This window comes from Pogoniulus pusillus, chromosome 18, assembly GCF_015220805.1.
Source record: "Pogoniulus pusillus isolate bPogPus1 chromosome 18, bPogPus1.pri, whole genome shotgun sequence".
Lineage (NCBI taxonomy): Eukaryota > Metazoa > Chordata > Aves > Piciformes > Lybiidae > Pogoniulus > Pogoniulus pusillus.
The window spans coordinates 16,374,794-16,386,816 of record NC_087281.1 but is presented as its reverse complement, the minus strand read 5'-3'; the positions used below and the strand labels follow the sequence as shown (position 1 = coordinate 16,386,816).

The 12,023-nt window shown below is 44.6% G+C and overlaps 1 protein-coding gene across 3 annotated transcripts in view; it reads right to left on the bottom strand.

Annotated features, from left to right (window-relative positions):
* The window catches only part of SLC35F3 (solute carrier family 35 member F3), a 152,707-nt gene extending 148,119 nt beyond the window's left edge, over positions 1 to 4,588 (bottom strand). For 2 of the 3 annotated variants that reach the window (XM_064158550.1, XM_064158552.1), the window contains exons 1-2: positions 4,457 to 4,588; positions 3,942 to 4,171 (exon numbers count right to left, since the gene is read on the bottom strand). In XM_064158550.1, the coding sequence (XP_064014620.1) occupies positions 3,942 to 4,171; positions 4,457 to 4,509 (283 nt within the window). In that variant the 5' untranslated portion in view covers positions 4,510 to 4,588. Of the gene's footprint in view, positions 1 to 2,788; positions 2,862 to 3,941; positions 4,172 to 4,456 lie in introns of those variants that run through there. The other variant, XM_064158553.1, reaches the window with a different exon arrangement.
* Between the last annotated feature and the right edge of the window lie 7,435 nt (positions 4,589 to 12,023).

Sequence of the window (12,023 nt, the reverse complement as noted above, 5' to 3'; positions counted from 1 at the left end):
CAACATCACAGTGTTTCGCTATGCTATATTGCTCAATTCTCTGAAGGCATCATAAACCAGAAATATGTTACATTATTCCAGTTCCTAAAATCTGGTTTGCAAGTGCAGTCAAACATTAGAGGTCTTCCCTGAGCTGCGTACAGTCCCCACACCTCCCTCTCCCCAGCTGATGTAATGATGTGAAAGTTTACAGGTAATTTTAGCATTTTCAGGAAACATCAGGCTTCTATTTCATAGAATCATAGAATCAACCAGGTCTACCTTCACGGGTTCAGCTTGCCGAGTCATCGGATATATACAGCCCAATAAATCCAACTGTCCCTTTCCTCCATCTGGTTGGAGGCAGGGCCCCTCTAATTCTGTCTGGAATCCTGCACCCTGTGAAGACATTTTTAAAGTCTCCTTCAGGAGGATCAGAAGCAGCATTTATTTGCTTGCTCTTTTGGGATGATTTTCCACTGGAAACTGGAGCAGTTCTTTGTAATTCAGATTCGCACATCTGGGATTGAAGTGGGTTTCCCATCTCACTTCCTCACATCCTTCCCATGGCCACCTAGTTAAAACCACAGGGTACACCATGGTGTGTGCTTCCCATTTCCTCTCCCTTGGACAAGCAAGTGCCTGGTCCTAATAGCTGAAACACAGGACCATACAGGTGGAGAATACAGTATGTTCTCTCTGAATTTATGGACTTTCTGGGACAGTTCCTTCACAGCTTAAACACAGGCCTGGAAAGAGAAATCTTCCCCTCATTGTTGGAGCCTGATACTCATTTCATTCACCATTTCTCCTTGACCATCTTTCAAGGCCAGGGATAAAGACTGAGTGGCCACCTCTGTCTCTTTCTCTTATTCCTGTGATGATCCTGATTCATTCTCATCCTATGAAAGACAAACTGCTTTACTTTTGTATTTCTTTTTCTGTACAGGGGTAACTGACACAGGTTGGTTCTCTGGTATGGCTGCTGTGCTTGTTATTGGGATCTGAGCAGCCATAGTGCCTGGTGGTCTGCTTGTAGGTCCAGAGACCTTCTCTTGCCCCGAAGCACTCTGAACAGTGATGAGAAGGGATGAATAGTCATGAACCAGACCCAAACACACCCTAGTGACTTCTTTCTTTTGGGACATTGCAGGCTGACACAGACTTTTTCCAAAGATTTTACCAGTTTGTCAGGATTTTGACATTTCCCTGAGAGGAAAAGCACCACCAGAAAGACCACATGGAGCACAAGTGCATAAGGTTTATGTAACACATCCAGGGCCAGGCCTCAGCACATCAGCCCCCATCCTTCCCCAGAAAGCAAATGTATCAACATAGCAAACATACTGTGTAAAAACAAACAAAAAAGTAATTATTTTAACAAGTCTTAACTGAATCTTCTCATTACCTCACTTCTTGTTATCTCAACCCTTTCAAGCAGAACTTGGTGTGCCAAAATAGATTGTCCTGGTTTCAGACAGCCTGCTCTCACAAGCAAGACTCTCACACACACACCAGAGGGAAAATAACTCAAAAAGCCATGGGTTGAGATAAAGAGGGAGTTAATGCAAATAATGCAATGTACCTTTGTCTATTTCACAGGAATGCACAGAAAAGGCAGAACCAGCAGCAGAAGCCAAAAAAAGAAAGAGACCCCCACTTCCCCAGTCCACAGCCAGCTCAGCAGAAAAGACTAAGACCAAAACCAGAAACAGTAACCAGAAGCAGAGAGCCTCTCATGTTACAATCTGAACTTCAAGCCTCATGATACTTCGCTCCTGCCAGCATTTTCATTTTAAAGCTAGCATGACAGCAGCATGATAATGAATAACCAGCAGCAGATTCAACTGGCTAAATCCATGACACATACATCCAAATAAACAGTCTAAATGAAGTACGAGAGGAATACACAGATGCATGGAAAAAAACAAAAACACCAACAGATTTGCCCCTGCAGGTGATTTAGATACAATAGAAAGAGTATCATTGAGAGAAAGAAATCAAGTCTAGATCAGACTAGATTGCAGACTTATTTCTAGAAAGCAGATCCATTATTAATGCACTTCATAATTATAGTGCAAATAGTACCCAAATGTCTGCAAGTATGAACATTAAGATCACAAAAAGTACACAGGGTGCAATTTATACTTAATAAAATGATCCTGTTCACAATCCTTTGGCCAACTAAACCTTCTAAATGGAAAGTCGTGAAGAATGTCCACATCCCAAAACTGGCCAGAAGCACAGCTTGAAGGACTATTCAAAGAAGTTTCAAAGTAGCAGCTACAAAGTTGACTTCTCATTTCTGATGATCTATCCCATTCACCTGCAATTAGTGATCTATTCAGCTGATGCAGATCAAGACAGCTCTGCTTCAGCTGTGCCCTGTTATACTCATTAGAGAGATGAGTCTTTCTTCTGCATGTTCTTCTACATTCCTGACAATTCAGATTTCAAATTAGTAATGACTTCACATGATCTATTGTTTTTTATGCACTTGTTTACAGAACTCAGACATTTTGTATATTTATCCCCCATCATTACACCTCAAGTATGTAATTGCATTATTCAGTGCAAGTTACAAAAGCAAACTAACTATAAATGGCAGGCTTAAGCTTGCAATTAACTTTTTGAAACACAGTTATAGATATTAACCAGTAAGTTCTACTTGTGGAGCGAGCACGGCCTTTGTTATTTCAGGAGGTTCATCTCTGGCAGTTCAGTATGAGTTCAGCTGGGGTATTAGAAGAGAAGCACTAACATCCACCTCAGTGTGGCATCAGCATATGATCTGAGCCTGGAAACTGACCTGGATAAGCCTTGCTCTCAAGAATGGTCTCAACCCAGGCAATGAATTGCTCTCAAGAGAAATCCCATATTCCCTGTGAATAAAGTAGCAAATACCAGATATTTCTGTCATAATCTCAAACAAGGAAAAGAAAAGTCCTACCAGAGGAAATCTTAGAAATATTATCACCAGGCAATCAGGACTGGCTTTTACAGAAAAAAAAAAACTTTTAGTACTGTTTACCACACTTTCTTATATAATTCTCTTCCATTATTAAGCACACTGCCAAACAGATAATCCACAAGTAAACATTTCAAAACATTTACACTTAATACTTAGGAAAGCACAGCATGAAAATAATCACTACATTGGAGCCAGTCTGCCTAGCAAAACAATGATTTGTTACAGCAGAATCCTTTTTTACAACAAAAAAACCCTATGGTGTTAAAAATGACAAAAAAAAAAACCCAACCCAACAAATATTTTTATGACTTCAGCTAATTGGTTAAGTTATTCTTAGAACTTGCCACTCGATTGCCATTGCGATGATGAAAGACAGATAAGAAATGAGGCACTACAGGCAAAAAGACTAGTTGATACTTTGCAACCAGGCATGGTATCCCTTCCTTTGTAAATCACACGTGTAGAGGAATACAGCTGTGTCTCTCTCCGTACTGATACCATAAGAAGTTTCTTTCTCAACTGCAGGTATATGGAAGAAACACTTTCACTTAACATAGGAAACGTGTGGCATTCAGATCATGTGCTGTGAAAATCTGACCCCTAAACCCACACAAAGACACACCGATAACACACTACTTGCGAAGAGCGTGCGCATGAATGCATCAGGGCTTCCACACAGCCGTCGTGAATACCACAGTCAGCATCATTAAATGCGTCTGCAACATTAAGGCAAATAATTGACCTATTTTCTTAACCGAACATAACTGCCGTGGCTGCTGCACTACACTCCCGTAAGCCTGCAACTGCCTAAGGACTAATGCAACACAGGCACAGAATTCTTTTCAGAGAGCAGGTGTACTTCCACGGAGCGATTTTTTTCCCCAAAGATAAAGCGATCGGTCCCCGCACCCACATTTATCAGCCGCTGATAAGCCCCGGTGTTTGTTCCCCTCCTAGCAGCCCCCCACGCCCGGCCGCGCCGAGGACTCACGTTTGTAGCTGGCGGCCCAGGGCTGGTAACCGTAGTAGCCGGTAATGCGGAGGATCCGCTCCTCGATAGAGGTGAGCCCCACGGAAGCGCTGGTAAGGTCCTCCACGGAGCGGGACCACTTCAAGTCCTCTTTGATAGCCTCATCCACCACCAGGTACTTCAGCTGCCGCAGCTGCGGGCTGATGTCGGACAGCCGCCGGGGGCTGACATCGGGGGAGCGCCGCATGCCGCTGGGGGCCGGGAGAGGGGCGTCAGCGAGAGGGTGGTCCAAGGCTGGCAACGCCGCCGCGGGCGGGGGCCGCCACCCTCCGCCGACTCGAGGCGAAGTTGGCGGCGGGTGGCGGGACCTCCCCCGGCAGGTGCGCGGGCCCCGTGCCCGCGGCAGCGGCGCCGCAAACTTTCCTCACTGCCCTCCCCGGGGCGGGGAGGTGGATGGCTGAGGCGAGATGAGGTGGGCTGCTCCCGTCCCTCCCAACGCTCCCGCCCGCCCGGCCCGGCCCCGCAGTGGTACTCACAGGGTGGCGGCTTTGCCCCGCGCGGAGCCGTTGGGGAACTCCCGGATCCCCATGGGGAGCAGCAGCGATGGCTGGGGGGCGCCCAGACTTCACAGTGGGGCGAGCCGGCGGCCCTCACCGGCTGGGTGAAAAGGAGGGCGTGGGGATACAGCGACCCTGTTGCAGAGGATCTCTGGGCTAGCGCTAGCCCCCGGCGAGAGCTTCAGGCAGAGAGAGGAGCAGACGAGACCGCCGCAGTAGCTGTCAGCGCTAAGCTGTCGCTTTCGAAGAGCCGGCAGCGGGGGCCGGGCAGGGCAGGGCGCGCCCTGCGCCCCCCACCCCGCGCGTTGTCGCCAGTCACCAGCAGGGGGCGCGCGGCCACCCCGCCGCCGCCAGCGGGCCCTGCCGCTCGCCCTCCGGTGGCAGCCGTGAAGCGGGACGCGGACAGCTTCGCCGTCCCTGGCCGGAGTCAGCTGAACCCTGCTCAGCTGAGGACGGACGCGAGTGGCGTTCCAGTGCTCCTCTCACCCCGCTAGTGGGACTGGCTCCAGTCAGCCCTCAGGTGCCCGGCGCCTGGCACCACGGGAGCTAAACCGTCGGGCTGCGAGGGGGACCGGCCGCCGCCCAGAGGGAGCACGGCTCCGGCAAAGGCAGTCCCCCCCTTTGGTCTCCGTTCAGGAGGAGTGACAGCATCTCGCTACGAGGGAGCCGGGGCACTTACAACAATGTTTTCCCTCATTGTTACAAGACTCTTGCAATGCACAGACAAAGCCAAACAAACATCAGGGTTTCTGACCTGACTCCTTTCTGAAAGCAAATGGCAATCTCTTAATATTATGATGTAGTAGCTGCCTGTTGTAGTGAGGAAGGAAGGTGCAGAGTCAGTGTCCCAGTTCCGAGGAAATAATGCTACTTTATAAAAAGCTGATTTTAATCTGCTGCTTTGAAGCAGTTGAATATGAACTGTTTGATTTCTTCTTTGTCAGACACAGTGGAAAATAAAAGAAACAAAAGATCCTTATATTGGGAATTTAAAATAGGCTTGGTTGTTTGTTTTGATGTCTATTCTTAGATGAGACAGGTAGGAAAAAAATAATTTAGGACATCTCAGCATGTCTTGATGGTGTATGAGCCTTGCCACTGCCTCTTTTCCCAGCTGAAAATGAAAACGGAAAGGCATTGCAGAAAGATGTCAATATTTCCTTCCTTCAGCAAGAGCCCCCCCAGGGAGCTGTAGGAGGTGTCAGTGACAGAAAATACAAACCAGCAGACCCCTTCAATACCCATATTCTGAGAAATGCTAGAGGCTTGAAGCTCAATCTGTCATCTCCAAAGGCTTTGTGTCCTTTCACATTCTGCCATTTCAAGGAATTTGTACCAGAAATAATGGGCTACTGAACAGAGGTTGAGACTAGATATGGAACTTGCAAATTTTGTTTGTTTATCTGTGCATTATTCCTAATTTGTCTTTTTTGAGATGAATTTGACTGAGAGGCAAGTCAAACAGCTAGGTAATAAGGAATTGGAGAAAGACATTGCAGCAGCTCTCTACCCTGACTAGCTCATGACACCCCATGGTGGGGCAATAGGAAAAGGCAACAGCCACAAAGATCTAGGGGAGAGAATAAAGCATTCTGAAGAGAACTTGAAAGAAAACTTTCCCTGGACTCGAGCTCAGGAAAGGCAGTTACTTTAATGAATAACAGTGTGGTATTTGTGGTGTTTCAGGTTCCTCATCCAGAAGACATGCTAGCTCCAAGAAAAATCTGATAATTCTCACCTTTCATGCAAACCTTTGAGGTATTTTTGGTTTTGAAGGTGTGTTTTTAAAGTTGATGCATTTTTAGTGCTGAAAATATGTCACTAGCCTTGGATCATGCAGCTTTCTCAGCAGGAGAGATCTCTGAAGAGAAAGAAACGTTTGGAGACTGATTTGACTGACAATCTTCACTGTATAATTGAATGGCAGCTGTTTGAAGCTGCTTATGTGCCTGAAACATTAAAAATCCCACAGCTGAACTTTTGATCTGGAAGCAAAGAAAACAAAGAAGCACTACACCTTTGCCATGTGGTTTGATAGTGTGGTGCACAGCCACTTGCTTCCGTGGGTGCATTTTGAACCCTGTTCTTAAGTTAACCACACTTATAGTAGATAATAGACTGAACATAAGCCAGCAGCGTGCCCAGGTGGCCAAGAGAGCCAATGGCATCCTGGCCTGCATCAGGAACAGTGTGGCCAGTAGGATAAAGGAGGTTATTCTGCCCCTGTACTCTGCACTGGTCAGGCCACACCTTGAGTCCTGTGTCCAGTTCTGAGCTCCTCAATTCAAGAGAGATGTTGAGGTGCTGGAACATGTCCAGAGAAGGGCAACAAAGTTGGTGAGAGGCCTGGAACGCAGCCCTGTGAGGAGAGGCTGAGGGAGCTGGGAATGTGCAGTCTGGAGAAGAGGAGGCTCAGGGCTGACTACAACTCACTGCTGTCTACAACTACCTGAAGGGAGGCTATAGCCAGGTGGGGTTGGTCTCTTCTCCCAGGCAATCAGAGCAAGGAGACAGTCTCAAGTTGTGCTGGGGGAGGTATAGGGAAGAAGTTAGGAGGAAATTCTTGCCAGAGACAGTGATTTCCCATTGGAATGGGCTACCCAGGGAGGTGGTGGAGTTGCTGTCCCTGCAGGTATTCAAGTGAAGCCTGGCTGAGGCACTTAGTGCCATGGTCTAGTTGATTGGCTAGGGCTGGATGCTAGGTTGGACTGGATGATCTTGGAGATCTCTTCCAACCTGGTTGATTCTGTGATTCTAAAATATGATTCTCTTATTCCACATCTCCTGGAAATTACTTTGGAAGATGATGTAAATATTCTGCTATAGCAATGCAAACCCTACTTGTGTCTTCACCTTTTCTCACCTACAATGGATATATTCTGTCCTGTCATAGATTAAAACAGTATCTCAATGCACCTTTTTCTCTTTCCCTTTTTAACTTTTCTTTCTTTCTTAAGTGAAAAGACTTCATGACAAACGTCTGTTACCAATATAAAGTTTTAGTGGCAGTAACAGTAAGAACCAAATAGTTTGCAGAGGTGCTATGCAGGTCCCTCTGTAGACAGCAATGACCCTGTACACAGTATAACCATACAGAGGCAGGTGTTAGCACTACTGTAAGCCTTCAGACCCCACTGCTTCTTAGTATAAAGTGATACAGCATTTAAAAAAGGAGCTCTTTCATCATGTATTTCTGTAGTAGATTCTTTTATTGTGGTGATAAATTTGGAACACTGAGATTATTTGATTAAACTTTCTCAGTTACTGCTAAATGGACTGCCCTGCTTGTAGAATTAATAAAAAGGCCAAGAGACCTCATTAACATGGTTGGTATTGAGCTGGATTGGCACTGGTTCATTTTAATCCTGCCAAAGGGCATTTGCCAAGGAAAGTCAGAAAGCTTTTAAATCATATTCTTAAAGATTGAGTCAGGAGAAGATGACTTTGCAAAAGCTGTACTCCTGAACTGTTCAGACTTCCCTTCTGGCCCATTCATGCTAGAGGTGCTTACTGCGCAGAACAATACATTAAATAAGATGATTTCTCCTCGTGTATTTCAATTCATCAAGCTTGATTTTGCTGTGCATGCTGATTGGAAAGTTAGATACAAAAGCTGAATTTGAAAAAAAAATGTGCATCCCCAAGTGATGTTTTAGTAGCTGAGAGACTAAAGGTAAACTTTGATTTACGATCCTCAATAGAGACCCATCACACAACTTTCACAAAGTGACATCATTTCACATCATATTTGATGTAAGCAGTTTCAGCTCAGACAGACATGGAGACAGTGAATCAAAAGCACCAGCTGTGCATAATCATGCCTAGCAAAACCTCATAAAGGTCAGGATTAATGTCACTGTTGCTGTTAAAATCACGTATTCGCTGCAGACATAACTAGAGAAAGTTGTATCATCATGTAAATTGCATTGGAATTCTCATACACATCAGCCCATAAAACATCTCAAACTTCTATTTTGAGAGCAGTGGTTAGAATTTTTATTTTTTTTTTTTTGCTTAGACATGTAGAGTGAGCATTCCAGATAATTAAAGCATTCTGTATAACCTGTTGTCCAGATGGAAATAAGGTGGGATTTTTTGTATGTAGACACAGAAGCTACATAGAATCGTAGAATCAGTCAGGGTTGGAAGGGACCACAAGGATCATCTAGTTCCAACCCCCCTGTCATGGCCAGGGACACTCTACCCTAGAGCAGGCTGGCCACAGCCTCATCCAGCCTGGTCTTAAACACCTCCAGCAATGGGGCCTCATCCACCTCTCTGGGCAACGCATTCCAGGCCATTTCATGTGCCAGGCCAAAATCATGCCAGAAAAACCCCACAGATTCAGTATTAGATTGCTAAAGAAGTGTTGCTAGGGTTGCTCCTCTTATTCCACTTAGTGTTTTCTATTGCATTAGTCAACAGCTACCTCATTATTTGCAGCCTCCTTGGGTTTTCTATTTTATTAGATTTCTAGTTGTCAAATTGGATTAAAAAGAAATAAATCCAGGAGCTTAGGTAATGACTTGTTTTCTTTTTTCTGAATCTTAATTCTCTGGTTAAGAATGAGCCCCTTTCCTACCTTGCTTCAGAGCTGAGCTATCACTTCATCTGATAAAATGAAGTTACTCCTGATTATCGTGCTTTACCCATGCATGCTCATCAGCTCCATTGTGTATGAGCCAGCTCATAATCCAAAGACTATTATGTGCATCATGCCTTTCAGAAATGCAGTTTGCAGCACTAACTTTTGGAAAGATTCTTTGGTGACATTTTGTAGAGACACAACTGAAACACAGCAGAGATTTTGTCGCAGCCTGCAGTGCAGGGGGCTGTGATGGAGAGCACTGCCTGCTTGCTTCCCTGCCTCAAATTTCACCACATCAAAGCAACAAAATAAAACCAGCCAAATCAAAGGGAAAGTAGAAGATACCAAGAGAAACACAGAACCTCCTCCCACTGGCTCAGAAGGAGGAAAGGAAGTTCTGAGAAGAGAAAACCCATGAACATCCTTAAGAACTCAGATTACCATGGAATCTAAATTGCTGACAGGCATCAGACAAGAAAAGCTGTAGCTGTCTGGCAGTGGTAACAGTTATGGGCATGTTATTTTCTTCCAAAGTTTAGCCAGTCCTCTGTTACCTAGTTCTGGAATAGGCAGGATGACTGCAGAGCACCCACTCAGCCTGAGGTCCAGCTGACTGCAAGGATTTTCATCTAGTGTCATCTGTGTAGTTGTGTTGCTTGACAGAGATCAATAAGAATCATAGAATCAGCCAGGTTGGAAGAGACCTCCAAGATCATCCAGTCCAGCCTATCCCCCAGCCCTGTCCAGTCAACTAGACCATGGCACTAAGTGACTCATCTAGGCTTTTCTTGAACACCTCCAGGGACGATGCTTTCACCACCTCACAAGAACATTACAGTGGAGAGGTCAGTGAAAGACCAACTAAACCGACTGTTGAAATTGTATGTGATATAAAGGAGGGAAGCAAGACCTCTCCTATGGCTGTGACCACTTTTTATTTGGAATAAAAAGGTAATGTGCACTTATGGTGTTCAACTATGCTAAACATATCAATTATATCTTTAGCCTGAGTTTTAAAAAGTGCACACCCCACTCAATTTCTATGCCTTTCCTAAGCACCAGTTGATTTTATTTATTTTTAAGGTATTTACCTACACAGACCCACTGCCAGTGTTATGCGGAGGACACTAAGAGCTGAAGAGAGGGATAGAAAAACATTCCTGCTGGCAAACTCTGCAATTCTGGCACATGAAACTGCCTAGTGCCAGCATATATGTGGTCTCAGCATTTGTTAGTGACTTTTAAACAAAGTGCATTCATCTGCACATACACAGACACACACACTTAGCCCGAGACCACAGCTCATTCTCTGAGGTGCTGTACCAGCTGTGAGCTTCAGTGGAGGCTTCTCACGTGGGGTTAGGGCTCATTTACCATCTTCTGCAGGCCCTAAATAAGCACAGGATCTAACTGTAGAACTGTATAAAGAGAACTATCTACCATCCCTTCTTTTACCTGGAATCAAACTCAAACATCACATTTCTAATGGGACAGTTTGTAGCTTGTCTCAAATTTGATCAAGGAAGTTTTAAGGAGCACATTAGTTGCCATCCTTTTGAGACTGCACGCAGCAGGAGCATTAATAGTAGATGAGCAGACAGATGTAGTGCTCAGTGTTAGATTTCCACTGTCACCATAACAACATTTAGTAGAGGTGCTGAGCTACCATAATTTGAAATGAGACTGGCAAATGCTGCAGAGTTGTGGGTGGGCAACACAGCTTTAGTTCTCATGCTGCTCTCTCTAGCAGCAAACAGAGAACCTGGAGAAAGACCTGTTCCTCCTGGGCATGAGGCCAGGGAGTCTCTGTGCTTTGTACAACAATTGGAGTCTTTCAGCCCTTCTCCTTTCTCCACTCTGATTGCCTTTGCCCTTATGTCTGCCACCTCAACTCTGCATATCATCATTAGGTGAAAATATAATGAGCTTAGCTCAGAATTTGAGATGCAGAAATGTTTGTATTAGATTTTCATTTTCTAAGTATTGTATTGGTGGAAGATGGTGTCTGAAAAGTAATATAAGAAAAATTTTCCTTTATTCCAGAAACCAAATGTTTAAACTGACAATTACAAATATTACCCATGTGAATTAGCACTCCCAGCTTACTTGCAACAAGATTACACCTCACGAGGCTCATTACAGTCATAAATCTATCCCAGGAGCAGCTCCTTCACTGTAAAATGCATTTATCTCCTTTCATATTGGTTGTATAGCTCTAGACTGGCAGGCAATATATGTGGGTAATTAAGGACCTGGCTAAAACTGCAAGTGAGAGTTTGGGATTTGTGTTTTAAGGACAGCTGAACTGATTCCTAAATTTCTATCCCATTTGAAGACAAACAATAAGAGACCTCCAAGGAGTGACACAGTATTTTGTGTCAGAAGATGGTGAGAACTGGCAGCAACATGCAAATCACTGGTACTTCTATTATTGTTTATAGCCAAAAATCTCTTCTATGAAAACAGCATCTGTTCAGCAAGTAGCTTCAATTCTGTCTTTCAGATGATGACAATACAGCTTTAGAGAGAGATTTAATATCACCCAAACTTTGTGGTGAGTACAGGAATGAAAACCCAGTTCCTAGTTCTGACACCTAACCCGCGGCACTCAGTGATGTTTCAAGCATGCACTTTTTGCTGGAGTTGACACTAATTCTGTACACTTCAGTATAAGACCACCACGTGTAACTTGTCCAGATTAAACAAACAAAACTCAAACCCCAACACTTCAAATTTTGTAAGAAACAGACTCCTCAAGTGAGCTCACCACAATGCTTATCAGATGAGGTCAACTGACGTCAAAGACTCAGAGATAAGAATAGCTTGACATTGAAACAACTGCACGAGAGTTTGCTGTCAGGAGTAAAAGAGAGGAAATAGAAAAGGACCTTAATTTAAGACTTGCTTACCACAGTAGTATCGTCGATGTCATGCTGAGGTTCTGTAAAGCATCATTCC